The 21,568-nt window shown below is 32.8% G+C and overlaps 1 protein-coding gene across 1 annotated transcript in view; it reads left to right on the top strand.

Annotated features, from left to right (window-relative positions):
* Nucleotides 1–4,377: 4,377 nt before the first annotated feature.
* The window catches only part of LOC114337576 (uncharacterized), a 62,953-nt gene continuing 45,762 nt past the window's right edge, over nucleotides 4,378–21,568 (top strand). The window contains exons 1-5 of the mRNA XM_050655306.1: nucleotides 4,378–4,584; nucleotides 7,212–7,343; nucleotides 12,765–12,922; nucleotides 16,858–17,001; nucleotides 18,718–18,923. Coding sequence (XP_050511263.1) covers nucleotides 4,380–4,584; nucleotides 7,212–7,343; nucleotides 12,765–12,922; nucleotides 16,858–17,001; nucleotides 18,718–18,923 — 845 coding nt within the window. The 5' untranslated portion in view covers nucleotides 4,378–4,379. The remainder of the gene's footprint in view (nucleotides 4,585–7,211; nucleotides 7,344–12,764; nucleotides 12,923–16,857; nucleotides 17,002–18,717; nucleotides 18,924–21,568) is intronic.

Below are 21,568 nucleotides of genomic sequence, written 5' to 3'. Positions count from 1 at the left end.
CTCGTGAGCCCTAGTTTGGCTACCCGTTGCCACAAGGGTAGGGAAATGTCGGTAAAGCTCTGAAAGGCAACTTTATAACAATTTAACTCTTAGAATAATTTACTAGTAAAGTAGATTCATCAGTTGTAGTAAATTAATCTATACTACTTCGTAATCTAATTCAAATAATCCAAATCTGTACATAAAATCCAAATTATCATTGTTTATGCCATTCAGCAAAAGAAATGTACCTATCTACTATATAAAAATAATTTTAATAAAAACCTCGTTTTATTAAGAAATTACAAACTGGATCTTCATTTTGTAAAGTTCTAGATGAATGAAGATCATGCTGTATACATATGAAAGGCACAAAAACTGATCCAGCAAATTATAGGGAAATAGCAGTAATACCAATAATAGATAGATTTCATCCTAAATTATAAGAAATCTTAGAAGAAGTTTACATTAAAGACGAATGACATGAAGAACAATTATTAGGGTTCAGATCTGGACGATCTACCCTAGAGAATTTATTTACATTCAACATCACCGTCGAAAAAAAAAAGAGTAGAGAGAAATAGAGATGCTCATACAGCCTTAATAGGCATGAAAAAAGTATATGATAGCGTGCCGATATCACAGTTGTGGAAGGAAATAACGAATTTAAAAGTAAATCTAGTTTTTATTAAGGGTACTCAAAAATATTATTATTTTATACAAGTAATGAAAAAATGAATAACCATTTTCAATTTCGTTGCAAAACGAAAATACAGCCGCATCATATTCTAGTCCAATCAGAGAGTGCAGCAAGCACCGCTACCGATTTCGAAACTTATTAGTCTCTCATCAGGAGGCACATATGCTGCTTTCTCTGATCCAACGAAAACAAACCCCGGCGTGCAGTCACGGATTGCAACGAACGAAATGGCATAGATGCCCTAGCGGCAACTGCTAACAAAAGACTAAGTTTTCAATCCAATGGCATAAAAAACAACATAATATTATTTTACATCCCACCAGACTGAAAACAATGGGAACCTTCTCTGGTTACGCCTCCGAGGCTTCTACAATTTGCAAGCCATAACGGATGCTGAGACTAAGGAAGATGAGGGAATTTTACAATTTTTAATTCACGTCCCATCTGCTCAGCGCGGTAAAGTTCCAACGAGAATGGTTCCCTTCGTACTCCAATAGAGTAAACATGTTTATTAGTTGTTTACATGTTTACATGTAAACATGTTTACTCTATTGGAGTACGAAGGGAACCATTCTCGTTGGAACTTTACCGCGCTGAGCAGATGGGACATGAATTATAAATTGTAAAATTCCCTTATCTTCCTAAGTCTCAGTATCCGTTATGGCTTGCAAATTGTAGAAGCCTCGGAGGTGTAACCAGAGAAGGTTCCCATTGTTTTCAGTCTGGTGGGATGTAAAATAACATTATGTTGTTTAATATGCCATTGGATTGAAAACTTAGTCTTTTTTTTAACAAGTAATGACTTTCAAATACCTGGGAATTAATATATCAGCCGACAACCATATCGAAGAAGAGATAAAAGACCAAATAATTAAATCCAGTAGAACGGCCGGATGCCTAAACGACACAATTTGCAAAAACAAACACCTAAGATTGGAAACAATCCCTTATATATAAGTCAGTTATTAGGCCAGTTATGACTTACACGGCCGAAACAAGACCAAACACAAGCAAAACACGAAGACATCTGGAGACCAACGAAATGAAGATCTTAAGAAGGATTGCTGGAATAGAACTACAGCACAGGGTAAGAAGTGAGGAAATCAGACGCATATGTGGAGTAGACAATATAAATACCTGGGTAAAGAACAGAAAAGAAGAGTGGAATGAACACATAAGCAGGATGTCTGAATCAAGGATAGTAAGAATAGCCAGGGACAAGTCACCGTTAGGTGGAAGCCAGGTGGAAGAAGTATAGGACGCCCAAGGAAAAGATGGAATGACAACTTAGGGGCAGAATGAAAGGCACCGTTGAAGAAAAACAGGCTGTACTGCCTATATAAAAGAAGAAGAAAAAAAATATTATGAGGATAAATCTGCAAGAATTAAAATAAAAACAAAAATTACCGCTCCGTTTAAAACTCAAGGTTTAAGACAAGGATATAGTAGCTTATAACCCCTCTATTTAACGTTTATCTAGGCAGATTAATACAGAAATGGGTGACGAAATGCCGAAGCATGGAATAACGTGGATGAACAGATAAGAAGCTTTTTATACTCTCCTTTAGTGATGAACAAATAATAGTGACCGCGAAAGATGAAGACGATCTTAGCTATATGATAAGAACATTAAAAAGAGGAATGTATATCTAGGATAAAGCAGAATAACATGAAATAAATCAAAAGTGGCATACGTTATAAAATTATCAAAACGGTATTAGCTAAATTGAATGTTAAAATTAATAAGCGGGTGGTCAGAATGACTCGCAGGAGAGGACACTTTAATTTATAGATAATGATTGATTGTTATTTCTGAAAAATAAGTCTAAAAATTGAAGAATGTTGGATCTCTTTGGTCTTGGAGAAAGAAATGAACGAGACGATAGATTAATAGAGTTCTGTGCCCAAAGAAAATTGTCGGTAATGAATACCTACTTCCAACACCACCCACGAAGACTCTACACTTGGAAATCCTCGGGCGACAGAACAAAAAATAAGATAGATTTCATAATGATCAATTCAAGGTGGAAGTCCTCAGTTACCAACGCAAAATCTTATCCAGGTGCAGACTGTGAAGCGACCACCAACTCCTTGTAGCTGTATTCCGAATACGTTTTAGAAACAAATACAAACCCACTCCTAGAACTCCCAGGTTTACAGAGACTGAACTTTTAACTATCAAAGAAAGAATAAACCCAGTGTTAACTGAGACAAGTACTACCCCCATAGATGATATCGAGACTTTCTGGGGAGGTTTTAAAAGAGATATATAGATACAGCTAAGCAAAGTCGCCAACCGATAAAAAACAACAGTCGTAAACCATGGATCAGTGACCAAACATGGAAAATTATAGAACAAAGAAGGCAACTTAAAGTTGGCAGTTTTGATTTAAACGACTATAGAAGCTTATCAAGAGAAATCCAAAGAAATTGCCGGAAAGATAAAGACAAATATGTGTCTACCATTTGCCAGGAAGTAGAAATCCACTTACATCGAAATGCAACAAGAGATCTCTTTAAGAAAGTTAAGTTACTGGCTCGGGAATTCAAACCCAGAAATTACGCTATAGAGGATGAGACAGGTAATATGGTAAGCGATATGGATGCGGTTCTGGAAACTTGGAAGAAATACTGCACAGAACTCTATAAAGCTGAAACCTCTAACATTAATCATATAACAGCACTGCAAGTCTCAACAACAACCCTAGAATCAGATATTTTAAGGCCTGAAGTCGATGAAGCCATAAAACACCTTAAAAGAAATGAATCACCTGGTTGCGATGACATCACGGCAGAACTTTTACAGAACATGGGTGAACATAGTCTCCAATTAATGTGGAGATTGTGCAATCATGTATGGAGAATCGGCAAATGGCCCAGTGATTGGTGTACCGCACTATTTACTCCCATTCATAAGAAAGATTATGAGTCGATTATCGAAAATCTGGAAAGATCGCTCTTTGTCGAAGAACACCAAAATAAGATTAGTACGTGCCTTAATTTTTCCCATATTTAATTACGGATCCGAAACATGGACAATGAAATCGGAAGACAGAAAAAGGATTGACGCCTTTGAAATGTGGTGCTGGAGAAGAATGCTTCGGATCTCATGGACGGAACACAGAACAAATCACGCAATCCTCCAAGAGAAGAGCTTAATATTCAGACTCGACTTACCTCTATTTGCCTATCCACCGTCTTAAAATTTTTCGGCCATCTTGCAAGAAGAAGTGATGATAATCTTGAGAGACTTATAATTTCGGGAAACGTTGAAGGGCGCAGAAGTAGAGGTCGCTCACCTACTCGATGGACGGATCAAGTACAGAAAGCCAGTGGAAAAACATTCTCTGAATCCATGAGGGAAGCTCAGGACAGAAGCCGATAGAAAGAGATAGTTGCTCGTATTATAGGGAATCACGACACTCAGCAATGAGGAAACGACTGAGGAGGAGGAGGAGGCTATATTGTTATCACATTATATTTTTGTTGTATTCTTGAACGCGGATTACCTAGTATAATATGATCAATAAACGACTTATATCTTTATCTAGTAGGTAGCAAGTATGGTAAGAAACATAAATAATGTTTAAAATTTATTGCTGTTGGTAGTATGCCCTGCTTTCTTTGTCACATCTATACTTTTTATAATTATGTACTACATTATTTTAAGTCCCTATTATTTTGTATTACAGACTTCAAAATGCACCAAGGGGCATTCCTTGGTACTGGTTGGACCCGCGGTGGAGCTTCGGAAGTAGTAAGACGAGCCCATCCTGCCTCTGGTGCCCAGTGGAATGTTCAAGTCGTCAGGGGGAAAGTCAATGGCAAATGCCTGTGGAACGCCTGCAAAGCGCTCAGCTTGGGGCTGCTCCTGATGGTGTTGGGAGCAGCTATGGCTACTATAGGTAATAATACACATTTCTATATAAAACCTGAAACAGCAAACACTACATTATTCTAATATCATGAAATTTATTAATCAGCAAATTTATATTTTTTCATAAAACTTCAATTTATTCATTGACAATTTTTGAAATTTCACATCTACGAAAAGCTTTAAAATTATATTGAAATCTACAAAAATCAATGAATAATAAATCAATCAAAATATTAAAAATTGATACTTTTAGTATTATAGTAATAGTAAGTAATCGAACAAAAACAAATAAAAATTACAATTATTTTTTAAATCCTGTAGTCTAGTAGGTACCCAAATAGAAATAAAGATAAAGATATTGTCAGGCACAAATGGTCTGGTAAAATAACTTTTTAAGGTGATCCAAAAATCATTTCCTGACTATTATTACAAGAATAAAAAACCACTAAACGCCGTAAAAATGAGTGGCGCATAGAATATTCCAGCTACAAAAGATCTGATATGAATATTACGTGGCGCGAAAATGTATTTTCATTTTGATGCAAAACAAAATTTTTGTTTTGTTTTAAAAGATTTTTCCATAATATTTGCTAAATTTGAAGTAAACGCGCTACAAAAGAGTAACTTTGATACAGTTTGAATTTTGAAACTCTTTTGTGGCGCGTTTACTTCAAATTTAGCAAATATTATAGAAAAATCTTTTAAAATAAAACTAGAATTTTGTTTTGCATCAAAATGAAAATACATTTTCGCGCCACGTAATATGTATGCGCCACTCATTTTTACGGCGTTTGGTGGTTTTTTATTCTTGTATCAGGAGTTTTTCAAAGTTATTTATAAATTTAATGTGTGACGTTGTATGCAATGTTTCTCGATTACACGTTAAGCTTTATAAATGGTCGCCTTTGTCGCATTACCTCCCAAATGATCTAGTGTCCATCGAATGTACACTAGATTTTTTTCTATTTGAAATAGATTGAAAAAAAATATTGGGATGGCCGATAAATAAACTCGGATTGCCCGTTGCCAGATCAAGTTTAGCGGTAACCACTACAACTACATAAACCAATTCGGGAATAATCGTTAATTGGATTACATTTTGTAGCTTAATACCTTCTAAACGGCTTAACCGATTTTGATCAGTAAACATGAGTTTGAAACGTATTTACAAGTAGTATCTAATGCATCTAAGGACAAGTATGATAACTGAACGTTTTCAGTGTTTTATTGTTAGATAACTGAAGCCATTACAGGAATGATTGAGCTTGAAAACCCGTTTTTATGAAGCCTATAACTTAAAAATTCGAATTTTCCACGATATGAGGTATACACCATTAGTTTCGTCTAGAGTCCTTCTACAAACGCTCAGTTATTGGCGCAATTCGTAGGTTGAAATTTTGAAATAGAAATATAGAAAATTTTGTAAGAATTTTTTACATACCGGAACAGTCTTATTTTTTGTACGAAAGTAATAAAAAATATGAAAGCTTTTAGGTTTAGCATTGCTTTCTTAGGTATTAACCCTTCCACGTCGCCTTTGAGGGGAGCATACTAACATAATATGGCACAACTTCTGGTCTTGGTCTATTTTACTGACATAACCAAACAATTTTTCTCTCTGTAGCTTAATCTCTTTTAAGGAAACTGAAGAACAATTTAACTTTTTGCTGTTGTGCATACAAGGACGTTTAAATTTTTTCATATGGGGATCTACATACGCATACCTTAAAAAAAAGAAACACTGATAATCGCTTATCGCTATGATAAAAATAATTCCTACCTTCTAAACTTGGCTTCGTCGCGTGTTGATCTATTACTTTGCCATTTTCTAGAACCAACGTTAATTAACCCCACAGACACATCCATATTCTAATAATAAAACTGATGATTTAAATTATTTAACGTAACAATAATATCTCATAGTCAAACTAGAAATTTAGAGTAACACTACTCACTGCTTGCTACTTATAATTTGTAGGTTAGGTAATACAGAAACCGCGCGGAGAAATCAGATGTTTAGGAAGGCAGGATTTAATACTGTCATATTAGGCTAATACTACCCTCTATTAGTGAATATAAAAATATAAAGCAACTCGCAAATCCCCAATACAGAAAACTGTATTATGTGGACAAGTGCAGTTTTGTAGTAGTCAATAAATTAGTCGATATGTTTTTCCAAGGACATGAGTAGTTTTGTTCGAAATATTGAATGAAACTTTGCGTTTGGACAAGTGTTGTTTTGGATGACTTTTCGTATATTCCCATCTGTTTAATATGCGACAAAATGAGTTTTGCTCAATTCTGACGCCATATTCGGATTTAGTTCAGGAACCCCCGAGTAGGAAAATTGAACTCAATTTCGTCAATTATTTCCTAATTACAAATTTAACATTTTTCGTCCCTTATAAATGTATATTGAAAAAATGCATGTTCCGTATTCAATAGCACAATTTTCATTTCGTCATCATCATTTTTGTCCACAAAATTTTCTAGGGCTCTTACGAATCCAATGCAAAAAGTTATATTGGGATTCATCCAATTGCAAAAATTTGGTAGGTTTTGGGCTTTTTACTGCTTCATTGCCTCGCCTATAACTAGTCAGTCAATAAAATACATTACTCTTCATAGTTTCTAAGGATATATATTATTTTTTAGGTTATTACGCTGATCATCTATCGGTCGCTCCGGAGTTCAAAGGAAACTTTACGTATCGCACAAAAAACGAGACGAAAAGTTTTCATCTCAACAATCTTTCTTACGCTGGACCCATTGTCATGGGAGTTGGAGGTAAGTGACTTTAATGAAAACTTTTCAAACTTCGTAAATATACCTTTTCAGGAACTTAAAATTTACTTTGTAGTCTCTACCTTTTAATATAAATTTGAAATTCCTTTTAGTAATTAGTTAAATATTTATATAATAAGAAAACGGCGAACTTTTTCTTTGAACTCGAAGTTAGTACAAATAGATTGCTTTCTTCAATGACTAAGCCAACAAAAATACATAAAACACCACAAAACTTACTGGAGTTAACAAAATGAAACTTAGGAATGGAAATAATACTTTATAATCACACTGACAACTACATACTTCAACATCTTCAACAACTTTATAACATCTGAGTTACCTGGGGCGTATTAATGGAATATTTTAAACATCCATGCTTAAGTTCGCATTTTTAACCGATGTTTCCTTGACGTATTACATGTAAAGGGATTTTCCTATAGCTGCATAATATTTACAGATAGTAAGAGTGTCGTTAATAGACTAACTAACGTACATAAGTACCAACAACTCAATCATATAGAACTGGAAATTATGACTCTTTATAATAAAATTGCAAATTTAGGAAAAAACATCATTATATCATGGATAAAGGGACACGCAGGCATTAGGGGTAACGAAATAGTAGACAGGCTAGCCAAATCCGCCCTAGAAATAGGCGAAGAACTTCCCATGAACTTACTACCCATTTCGGATATTGATATTATTAGTAGACGACACCAAAAAGAAAATTGGCAAAGGTATTATCGAAACACGAGAACTGGTAGTAATTACAAACAAATGCGACCTGAAATTCCCATTAAAAGATGGTTTCATTCTGTATCAAATCGCCATTTCATAAGAGTTATAAATAGATTGAGATGTAATCATGCTCTTACCCCCCTTCATATGTACAGTCTGGGTCTCAGAGTCACCTAACTGTGAGTGTGGAAAAGAAGGTAATCTACTACATATTCTCCTCGAATGTTCACATCAATCAGTAAATATAAACAAATTTTATGATAATCTTAATATATTAAAAATTCCACTTCCCGTCTACCTGAACAATTTGATTTTTTCTGAAGAGATTAATATATTAAAAACAATTTACGAACATATCAAAAATTGTAAATATAGATTGTAGCAATAAAATTTACCCTGTATTTAAGAAATTTTGTTAAAACAAAGCAGGCATGTTTGTTAAAACAAAACAAACATGTTTGTTTTGTTGTTATTTTGTTTTAAATCCTGTAGATTTAAGTAATTATTGTATATTATAATTGAAAAAAGAAAAGAACAAAAAAAAAAGAGAAAAAGAAAAGAAAAAAAAAACAAAAAAAAATAAAAAATGCAAAAAAAAACAAAAAAAATAAAAAATGCAAAAAAAAACTAAGAAGATGTAAACCTCCGCGAGGATGAATCGGGTTTACGTCTTAGCGTAGTAAAAAAAACAATTTATAAAAAATAACAATAAAAAAATTAATAAAAAAAACGAATTAACAATATAAAAAAAATTCAAAAAAAATACAAAAAAAAATAAAAATTTACAAAAAAAAATGAACAACCAAAACAGAGTATTATTTAGATAATAATTGTAGATAATAATGTTAGTTTGTTATGTATTTAGAGTTAGAAATACAGAAAAAATTCCTCTGATTGAAAAATCAAATTTGTTTGTTTTTAAAATAACAAAATGTCTGGCTAATTGGCTCGGCCAAGGCCATCAAATTCACTCAAAAAAAAAAGGGATTTTCACCTTTTATATTATCATCCCAGTGGCGGCCGGTCATGGTCGGCAGGGTCGGCAGTGCCGACCCACACATTATGGACACATTGTAGATTTTCTAAATATTTAATTTACCAGAGTTGATGATATTTGTTTCTGTAAAATAAAAAAAATCTGTGAGATAATACAGACTAAATTTAATTCATTGTTTTTAAAAGAATTCGATCAATCCGATACGTTATGTGATCCCTACGCGTAAGAAACTTTCAAATTAATAATCCCAGCCGTGCATCCAATTGCGATTGTATGAATTCTTTTTTATAAGATCAGCTTCGCTTCGACGGCAAGCCGTCCCTAGATCTACGATTTGAAGCGCTGCGCTGTGGAATATTAGACAACCAATTATACATTTCACCATAATTTCACCCGTATTTGAATGGCAGGGTCCGGCATATAAACAATCTGCCGATCGGTGATAGGTAGACACAGCAGCAGGCAAGCCACTTACCCTGCTAAAGTGCGCTCGGGATGAAATTAATTATGAAATAAAGTAGCTTTTGGAATTTTAAATCTCGTTTAGTTTTCACTGTATCAGATTTTCGTAAACAGTTTTTGGAAGTTTTTAATTTTATTTTATTAAAAAAGGCGACAATTTTGCAAGTGATGATATTATCTCGATTCGTGAAACAATCGGTTTGAAGACTTTACTAAATGATTATTCTTTTAATATTTTTTTTACATATTTTTAAGAAAGTGTTTACCCAAACTGATGTGATATTCAATGTTGTTGAAAATCAGTCAACTGACATTATTTATTCCAAAAATAGAATAACAAAGCTGGTAAAAAATCTCAGAGATAGTAATTTTCAATATAATATACGCAGTGACGTTTTGGATTCGCTTGATATTTCCGAACACCCCCAAAAAATACAAAAGTATGACACAGATCTCGAAAACAAGTATATTTTGAAATTTTTGATACTATTATTATTTGTGCAAATAGATACTCCTTTTTTTCAGATTTTGAAGATTTGCAAATTTTTGAAACTTTGCAAAAATTTAAAAGTTACGCCAAAGAATTTTCAAAATATCTATTAGACAAGTGTTAAAACTATGCATCATTCTTTAATCAAATAGACAACTAAAGAAATGAATTAAAAGTTTTATATGCTGATCCAAATATTTTCGGAAGATGGGATAAGTTACAAAATATGTATGGTGATACAGTAGCGATCAACAGGTAGCAACAAATGCGTTCCAAGTTTCCGAAAGTTCTACGAACTTTCAAAAGTGAGGCAACAGTGCGTAGGTGATTCGACACTGACAGTGACGTTTATACTATCAAAAACAATAATTTTTATACAGATAGGGGCGAAATGTTGCCAAGTCAGTGACGTTCGATTTCTTGTTAAAAAAAATCGATTTTTGGTAGTTTCAATGTCTAGGCACGGGATAAAAAAGTTTATTTGAAGAAAGTGTATTTTTTGTCTTTCTTAATGGCGGTACAGGCTTCTTTTTGCAATATTTTATTTAGTTATAGAGTAATTTCCACATACTAACATATTTCTGAAATTGGGCTCTGTATCGTCATTCTTTATGATATTACGAATAAGTGTGCCAAATATCTCCACAAAATATTCAAAATTACAGCCGCAATCTTGGAACGCGTTTGTTGCTACCTGTTGATCGCTACTGTTTCCTCTTAAATGAACGGGATTTCTCTTGTCTCAAAAGTGTCAAAACGTATTGTCGAAACACCATGAAACAAAAGAGTATGTCAAGCTTTTCTCAAATGTCAATAGAAAAAAACTATTAAAATATCTCCAACACATTAATAAATTTTACGATGATGTTATAACCCATTTTGCTACGTCCAAACAACATAGACTAAAGTTAATTTATAAACGTGTTTAGGATCTAAATCTAAATCTAATGTGAAAAAAACAACAAAAAATAAAGAAAAAAAATAAAAAAAAACAAAAATCAAAAATCTTCTATGATGATTGAAGCCTTTCAATTAGATGGTATACCTATCTGAGGAGACAAAAACCTTGCCGACCCTGTCTCTAAAGCCACGAGCCGCCACTGTATCATCCACAGTAGAATCAGAGATAAATGTGAAGAAGACCAGGATGAAACACAATTTGGCTTCAGAAATGGACTGCGGGAACCCGGGACGCACTCTTTGCACCAAATGTATTATTGCAGAAATGCCGAGATCAAAGGAAATACGTCTTTGTTGTATTTATTGACTATGAGAAGGCCTTTGATCGAGTACAACATCACAAATTAATTAAAATATTAAAGGATAAAGGAGTTGATAGTCAAGATGTACGAATCATAGAAAAATTATACTGGCGTCAAACAGCGACAGCTTGCATAAATGTAAAATCAACAGAAATATGCAAAATACAAAGAGGTGTCAATTTATATTCAGATAGAATATTTAAGGAAGCGCTGCATAATTTGGAATGTGGTGTGAAAGTTAATGGAATTCTGATAAATACAATCAGATATGCAGACGATACAGTTATTTTAAGTGATGATATGAATAGATTACAACACCTTTTAAATGCCATTGACACAGTGGGAAGAGAGTTTGGCCTAAACATAAACTGTTCAAAAACAAAATACATGGTATTAAGCCGTTTGGCCCATCAAAATTCACGGTTATATGTTGATGGTCATATAATTCAAAGAGTACCCAGTTTTAAATATCTTGGTTGCCATATTACTAAACAACTAGATCCCGATAAAGAGATAAAATGTAGAATTGAGATAGCCTGCACGACATTTTTAAAAATGAGGTCATTCTTCTGTAATGATAACTTGCAACTTCAACTTCGAAAGCGCATGATTAAATGTTACATTTGGTCAGTCCTCTTGTATGGTGTCGAAGCATGGACATTAAAAATATCCACCATTAATCGTTTGGAGGCCATTGAAATGTGGCTGCACAGACGTATACTGAAAATACCATGGACGGCTATGCTGACAAATGTGGCAGTCCTTAAGAGAGCAAATGCTGACCGCGAGCTGCTTGATAACATCAAATATAGAAAGGTGGCCTATTTTGGACACGTAGTAAGGGGAGACCGGTATAATATTCTTCAACTTATTATGATGGGTAAAATCGAAGGACGCAGAGGAATTGGTAGAAAGCAGGTCTCTTGGTTGAAGAATATCCGGGAGTGGACGGGAATAAAGAAAGCAGAACACCTATTTAGAATATCTCGAGACAGAGACAGTTTCGCTGTTAATCGCTAACGTCAAGGGGACTTGATAGGGCACGTTAAGAAAAAGACCTTTTATAAAGGATTTTATGGTTTTTTTGTATTACATGTTATACAGCCAACTACAGGAAAACTTTTTTCTTGTGGATTTGTTTGTTTCTTGAGTAGATTATAATTTGATGGTGTAATATTCTGGATCTAGCTTTCATTCAATCGGATTCTAAATGTGAGATATACTTTGGTTACTGCAAATTGTAGCAAGTCGAGAATATTGTCGGCATCTGCAAGCCAAACGTAGGTTAGATAGTTGAGGTTGTTTATCGTATTTTGGTTCTTAGTTTTATGTCAAATTTATTATGTTAAAATAATGAAAGATTTGATTTTAAATATTTTAACATTTTTTTGCTTGGTTAAAATGTTAAGCTATATATTTTTATCCTAGAATTATGAGAATAATTTGGACATAATAACCTTTCGTCTTTGCAGGCTTCATTGTTGTTGCTGCATGTGTTATGACTTTTGAGGCCAGAGACTCTGCTGCCAAAGTAGTACCGGCTAGATTCAAGTTAAGTACTACAGGACCACCGAGCATCTGCGGTCATGGTAGTTGTAGCAGTAGACATAGTTCATTAAAAACATCTGCAGTGCAGGTATGTATACATAATAACATATTAAGTACTTAATTCTTTTGGTTTAAAATTTTCGTAATTTTTATACTTTATTTCTTGTAACTCTGGTTGAGAGCACGCTAAAGGGTCAGAGGTTGTAACAAAAAACCAAAATCGTACAATGTGTTAAATTCATACAATTTATTTATTCATATATTATGCATATTCGTCGATCTCTCTAAGGCGTTTGACACGATATCTCACGAGATCTTGTTGAAAGATTTGAGAAGTATGGTCTGAGAGGACGGGTTTTGAAATTACTAAAAAGTTACTTAACTGACAGAAAAAAATTTGTAGAAATTGATGGTGTCAAAAGTGATCCTGAAGTAATTAATTATGGCGTACCGCAAGGGACCGTATTAGGCCCTCTACTTTTTACACTCTATGTTAATGACATGCTCAAACTAAAAACTGTTGGAAACATCATTAGTTTTGATGATGACACTGCAATTTTTTATAAGGCCGATAATTGGGAAGATCTTAAAATTATAGTAAAACAAGACTTCCAAATTATAAAAACATGGTTGCAAAAAGCAAACTCACATTAAATTATGAAAAGACTAAATATATGCCTTTTGCAATATATAAAAATTCTCTGCCAACTTTTAATTCATTAAAAATAAATAAAAAACAACAAATATTTAAAGCAGAGCACATAAAATATTTAGGAGTCATAATTGACAGGCACCTTAAATGGGACTTACAAATAAAAAATATTATAAGAAAAATACGAGGACTGCTACCAAAATTCCGCTATTTAAAAGAGTTTTTGGATGTTGAACAGCTTAAAATGCTTCACCTGTCTCTAGTATAATCTCATCTTGTATATGGGATTTTAGGATGGGGTGGAGTAGCAGATTGCCATCTGGTGACCCTTCAAAATACTCAGAAATGGTTTCTTAAACTAATATATGGAAAACGAAAAACATATAGCTCAGACCAACTGTTTCATGAAACTCAGGTTCTTAATGTTCGGCGATTGTACTGCTTAGAGCTACTTAAAAATATTAATAAAGATAAAATTCCTCTTAAAGTAAAAGTGTCAAATTATGAAACAAGAAGAAAATTAAATGTCGTATGTCTTCACACTTTAAAAACAATCACGCAACGGTCAATTAAATATTTTGCTCCAAGAATATACAACCAATTGCCCATAAATTTTAAAAATGTCAAAAATTTTTATTTGTTTAAAAAATTAGTTACTGCTTGGGTAGAAGAAAAAAGGGAGTTGTGTAACAATTTAATAAATCATAAATAATAACAATTTAATCGGAGACAATCTAACTAACTGCGTTACTGCAGTTAGTTTCTTGGGTGCTTCCAGCACGACCATGGCCTTCCATAGTCTTGGACGATTAATTGAATTATAAGCTTATCTTAAATCTAAAAAAATCTGAGTGACAATGCTTGAAATGCAATAGTCAAGCACTGGATTGGCCTTCACACTATTCTAGTGGCGTAGAATGGCAAGTTGGAATGAAAAATACCGTCATTTCAGTCAACTGGACTGGATTGATCACTGGAATTCATTGATCACATTCCAGTACACCGAGAGAACAATTTCTTTTCTCCTAAAACACCCATTTCTTTGAGCAATATTTCTTAAAAGTTAACATATCCTATTAACTTAAACATACCGGTTCACATATAAAGAAACGAGTTTTTTAAACACAACTCAATAATTTCTTACAGATAATTTCTTCAATACTAAGAAATGCATTAATGGTTACATTTAATTTTCTTATCCTAAAATTTTTATTTCTTAAATTGAAAACTACAAATATTATGCAGTATAAAAAATATAATGTTAAGTTAATCCATATTTATATTTGTGAACAAGAAATTTTCTTGCAATCAAATAAATATTTTAAACCACAAGAAATAATTCTTCAGAAATACCCTCTGTAGTAACTGTGGTTATAAAATAAAAACTTTGTCATTAATGCCGAAATGTTACTTGCAAAGAGATTTTCTTCCACAAAAGAATTGCGCAGGTTAACTATTTATGATTTAGTCGTCAGTGTTTGTCAAGATGGCGTGATATGTTTATGTTCATATAGATGGATGTTGTATTTATTGGTGTACTTTAAAAATTAACGGATATTTTGAAGGTACGTACATATATAGGTATTAAATAAAAGTAAATTGAGTAATTTAAGATGTAATAATAATATTGTTGCGTATCCGAATGGTTAAAAAAGAAACATAATAGTATCTTTATATGCTTTTAGGTATAATGATGGACGACTCTGAAATAAAGGAGCTTATTATTCTAACTGGGAAATATGCCACAATTTAAAGCTGGGACAGAGTGATATAATATATACATAGCTTCATACAATAGCTTCAAAACAATATTAAGAAAGGAGTTATTAACCAACTGCGGGGCCTTCCAGAAATGGTAGAACTTCATACATGTAAGTACCTTTTTAGAAATGTGTATACTTATGTATCAACTATAATAGGTTTCTTGAATGTATCGTCTTCTATAAAAATATACAATACAACGCTATATCAAACATGGCGGGTGCAACGCTGAGGATTTTTTCTATTAATTTATTTGAGATAAAGAAATCAGTTAGTCTAAAAGAAATATATGTTTATGGTTAAGAAATGTTATTGCCGAAAACCGTGAATTAGTTAATATGTATTAAATGACTTAGATGTAGACTAATAATACTTTCCCGTAATAAAATTTCTTAATGATTAGGTATGCTGTCTCTTTTAGATTATAAAATTTAAGAAAATTACATATTATTATGTCTGCTTCAATGTTTTACATTGGTTGTATTTTCCCTCTTGTTTTAGCTAAACAATGTTTATTGTGTGACATATAATATTATACATATAAATAATTAATATTTGATTAACAAAAAGAAAAAATAATCAAAGATGTGTAGGTTAAATAATGCCATGTTTGAACTAAATATGATTGATTATTATTAGTATTAGTAGTTCTTATGTGGGGCCGTATATTTGTTTTTTTTTTGTATTTCCTAAATTTGTCAAAATAAATATCTATATGTGTATAAAAAAATATTAAAGTAAGTTTACTCTTTCTACATAACGATTTTGTTTTAGTGAATTGCTGATATACAAAGTGCTATTAACAAAAGAAAAAAAATTTGAGGAAGTTGGATTTACCTCTCCATCCTTTTATTGTTGTGTAGAAGCCAGTGGTTTAAGAGTAGAGAAAATATTTGTATGTAATAATAACGTTTTATATCTTGTTTTATTAATAAATAATGATTTTACCTTAACACAATGATTTATTTCGCCGTATGTAATATCACTTTATTTTCAAGAAATATTAACTTAACTCTAAATATACGTTTATCTCTGCGAAATATTGAAATATATTTCTTAACATTAAATAAATTAATTATTAATAGTAAAATAATAATATTCCTTACTAAGAAATATTATTGCTCAGAAAGAATAGTTTGTTAATGTGTAGAAAATATATTTTTATGACTAATAAAATTAATTAACATTAAGTGTAATTTCTTTCTGATAAATGGGTTTGAAGTTTGGCAGAAAGCGATAGTTCAATCATGTTTAAGATATATTTCTTTGGCTATAGTAGAATTTATTTGAAATATTTTAGAAAATTATATCTTACATACAAAGATATATTTCTTAGGCAATATGCCAAGTCGATCTTTCTTAAATATTAATAAAGTTTCTTTATGTCAAGATTTTTTTTCTCTCGGTGTACAGGTCCACATTATTCCAGTGCCATTCCAGCTCTCGACTGGAATGCTGTTCTGGAATAATATGAACCTAACATAATTTCTTCAAAAATATTTGTTAAAAATATTGGTCCTGCCCATTGATATGCTTTAGATATTTTTTTTATTTTGTTCACTTACATCTTACCTCTATACCCTAACATGTTGCGATTTCCTTAGGTTCAGACTATGGCTCAGCACCCTCATCCTCATCAGCATGTAGCCTCGACTGACAGAAGGGCGTTGACCCAGTCTTTTTTACATTTTTCTAGGGGCCTTGCGTTAGAAACGCAACAAAATAAGAATTTGCTCAAAATTCCACAGGTGAGATAGTATTTTTGTTATATATTGTTAAAATTTAATTCAAATAAAGCAAAATTATAATAAAAAATCTATTCAGTATTGATCAAAGCACCAACAAAAGCAGTTGTTGCAACATAATAAATAATGATGTTGAGATTAAGACTCTTCCCAAATCGATGTAAAGAAACCCAAGTAGCGGAGACACAAACCAAAGGTAAACAGCATAAAACTACAGATCTATAGCTATAAGTTTGATGATCTGCTTCTACACTTAAATTATTTATGGCCCATTTATCACTTATTTTAAAAGCTGCCTCATTGCTCATAGGGGCTTTTGTTTTTATCCAAATTTCTTCAGCCCTTCATTCAATAAATAATCTAGATTCAACGAAATCCATAGTTACCTCAGTGTTTAATGTTTCGATTGTAGTAATTGCTTATTCATACTCTTTATTTTATTAAGTGTTAAGATAAGATGGTAGACTTTGCCTGATTCATCAAACACCTTCCAGTTGTCTTATAATTTTGTCAAAATTCACAAAATGGATTTTCAGTTTTTGATATCTTTTACATTTTAAAGTCAACAGCTGCTTTTTTAATGTAAGCTTCGTGAAAATATTATTCCTCTTAAAAACGTACCTGTTCGAGTACTTTTACTATCTCTTCAGCTGTAAGTATTGGTATCTTTTAGACTATTAAATAAATGCTTATTTGTAACGTACAGTGTAACCTCGATAACTCGGATTAATCGGGACCGTGGCCGATTCGGGTTATCGAAAATCCGGGTTAGCTGGAGAATATGGTAAAAATTAATAAAATACGGTATACTTACAGATAAATTCCGTTGTAATTGAAATAACATGAAATATATATGCACAGTACACATCTAAATTACGTATAGTTGTATATAGTATTATTCATTTCTTCACTGGTAAACCACGTTCGCGTTCCGCACAGAACCACACATACAAAGCGTCGTCGAGAGTCTCATTTTTAGCTTTATTAGCTTTGCACCGGCACCGACTGTCCAAACTGTCTTTTGTTATCATTTTGAAACAAAATTCTTCGATTTTAGTTCTATTTTTCTTCCAATCCGATACTGTAGATACACCGACACCATTATGATGCTGCAATTGTTTTTAAAGATTCGCCTTTATCAATCCTACCTAATGCTTCTAGTTTCTTTTCCATTGTCACTACAACATTTTTACCTTTTGTTGCCATTACGTAGACAAAAAATACGCAATCACAAACTTATCTGAAGCACGATTACATAACGGAAGCGAACAATACGACTGTGTACTACACACAATATGGTCACAATCGCATGTTATTTAAGAACAGACTAAGACCTTTGTTTAAAAAATAATTTTTTAAATATGTAGTCTTTTAGTATTTTTTAAACAATGCTAATGCAGTTTGAAATAAATAGGTGTACAAAAAAGGAATAACAGGTGCCTGTTGTTTCCGATAATCGGCTCTGCCGCCGTGTGCCATGAGTCATTTTTACTATCGTTTAGTTCAAATTACACAAATACCCATTATCTCTCAAATATTATATTACATACATTTTTATTGTTGAAATGTTTGTCTGATAAAAATCGGTCCGGGTTAGCCGGACTTCCGGGTTATCGGGGGCCGACTTATCGGGGATCCACTGTACTTAACTATAATGCATTTTGGACTTTGCTTTTGCATCATCATCTGCAAAACTCTATATTCTTTGTTTGTTGTTAGGGTTCTATCAATAGAAGTCCATCCGCTCCTGATCTTGTCCTAGAACGTTCTGGAAGTACGGAACAGCCTCCTTCGCCAAAGATACGGACACCTGTTCCACAAAAATCCAATTCTAAACCAAAGACTTTTGCAGCGTGTGCACTGCTCAATCCTGGATTGCTTCACAGACATGCGCTCTCTGTTGATGAAACGGCAGGAAATTATAGGTGAGTATGTTATTATCAATTATTATTAAGATCATATAAACAAGGCATAGGAAGACCACAAAAAATATTGATCGACGACATTAAAGAAAAGGCAGTAAGAAACTGGTACCGACAGCTCAATACAGGCGAATATGGAATATCACTAATAGTCTAAGAGCTAGTGAACCCTCCGACTAACGGTCTTCCTGTAAGGCTAGAAATTTGTGTAGTGATAATTCATAGCACACCAAGGCTAAAAACCATGACCTGGCAGGCATCAGCCCTGCAGGTGTATCTATCAGGTGAATCGAAAATTGCATAGTTTAGGGGAAAAACAAACTTTCTCCTGTAAAGTTTAAATTTAAGTATGTGTTTGAGTAAGTCATTTAGAAGAAATGTGTCCAATAGCAGGGGATTCTGAAGAGCATAAGACCTTGCCAGGCCAGGGGAAAAATTAGGGGTTTTTCCTAAAATTATTTTTTTTGCATCGAACAAATTTTTTTTAGTTTTTTTGAATCATTCCAAACAGAAAATGTCTTTAGAGACTTTTCTCTTAGGTTAATAGTTTTTGTTATATAAGTGATTAAAAATTTTGAAAATTGCGAAATCTGCAATTTTTAACCCTAAATCGGACATTTAACTAAAAACTTCAATGTTGCCAAGGTAGGTAAATATTCTTTAAACATTGAATAATAAAATTCCGAAGAGGGATTTTTTGCAATAAAATATCGAAAACACCTTTGTATTTTAATTGCTAATCAAGCGGGCGCGACACTGTAGTATAAGTGAGGACGTTTGAGTTTGCATAAATTCATTATCTCGAGAATATGCAAATTTGAAGAGAAATCCTCAGATAGGTCGATTTTTATTTTTAAATTAGGACTTTTTGGCATATATATAATACTAGTGACGTCATCCATCTGGACGTGATGACGTAATCGATGGTTTTTTTAAATGAGAGTAGGGGTTGTGTGAAAGCTCATTTGAAAGGGTATTTAATTTTCTATTCAGTGATATAAATTTTAACATAATTATTTATACAGGATGTACAAAAATAATTAGGTTAATGTTTATATTACTGAATAGAGAATTAAATAACCTTTCAAATGAGCTATCACGCAACCCCTACTATCATTTAAAAAAATCATCGATTACATCATCACGCCCAGATGGATAACGTCAATAGTATTATATATATGCCAAAAAGTCCTAATTTAAAAATAATAATCGACCTGTCTGAGGATTTTTCTTCAAATTTGCCCATTCTTGAGATAATGAATTTATGCAAACTCAAATGTCCTCACTTATACTACAGTGTAACGACCTTGGCAACATTGAAATTTTTAGTTAAATGTCCGATTTATGGTTAAAAATGGCCGATTTCGCAATTTTCAAAATTTTTAATCGCTTATATAACAAAAACTACTAACCTAAGAGAAAAGTCACTAAAGATCTTTTCTGTCTGGAATGATTCAAAAAACCTAAAAGAACTTTGTTCGATGCAAAAAAAAATAATTTTAGGAAAAACCCCTAATTTTTCCACTTGCCTGGCAAGGTCTTCTGCTGTTCAGAATCGTCTGTCACTGTACACATTTCTTCTAAATGACTTACTCAAACACATATTTAAACTTAAACTTTACTGGAGAAAGTTTATTTTTCCCTAAACTTTGCCCTCTTCGATTCACCTGGTAGATACACGTGCACGGTTGATGCCTGCCAAGTCATGGTTTTTAGCCTTGGTGTGCTATGAATTATCACTATACAAATTTCTAGCCTTACAGGAAGACCGTTAGTCGGAGGGTTCACTAGCTCTCAGACTATAATAACTGTTCTGTCATGAATACGCGATTTAAACACCATGTACGCCGACTTACGCTCGATTTCATAATAAAGTTAAAGTGGACTTTAAATTTAAAGTTGGTACCTTCAACTATAACAATTGCATTGTTAAAGGTACCAACAATGTAATTGTTATAGTTAAAGGTACCAACTTTAAATTTAAAGTCCACTTTAACTTTATTATGAATTCGAGCGTTAGTTTTATTAGGTTATGTATAAAGCTAGGTTATACGAGGAGCCGACTTTCAAATCGCACTTTGTCCATTGTTGACATTTTTCAGGAAATGAGAAAAACTGCTACTCCGTTATTAATAAAGTTAAAAGAAACACACAAAATATGAAAAAATGTACTGTTTTATTTACTGCCCTGTTTATACGTAACAACAAACAACAAAATTTTTTTGATGGACAAAACGCTATTTGATTGTCTTTAAAGGACAAAATGTAGTTTGATTGTCCCTAAATGATAAAAAAATAGAAATATGAACAAAAGATGCATTTCTGCGTGTTTGGAAAGCAATATAGAAAATAAAAAAAAATCATATGACATGGATGTCATCCTCCAGAAGGCAGCAACATTCTTCTTCATCTTCACATTGATGGCAAGTCTGGTCTTTTTCAATTATATTTTCACGGTCTTTTTCTTCATGTGCCATCTCCGCGACGGAGGTTGGCAATCATCATGGCTATTCTGATATTAGATGCTGCTGCTCTGAATAGTTCGGTTGATGTGCATCCGTACCATTCCCTCAAGTTACGCAACCACGAGATTCGTCTCCTTCCTACACTTCTCTTGCTCTGGAATTTCCCCTGTATAATCAACTGAA

This window comes from Diabrotica virgifera, chromosome 7, assembly GCF_917563875.1.
Source record: "Diabrotica virgifera virgifera chromosome 7, PGI_DIABVI_V3a".
Classification (NCBI taxonomy): domain Eukaryota; kingdom Metazoa; phylum Arthropoda; class Insecta; order Coleoptera; family Chrysomelidae; genus Diabrotica; species Diabrotica virgifera.
Note: the sequence above shows the minus strand (reverse complement) of the source record. Positions and strands in the feature narration are given on the sequence as shown.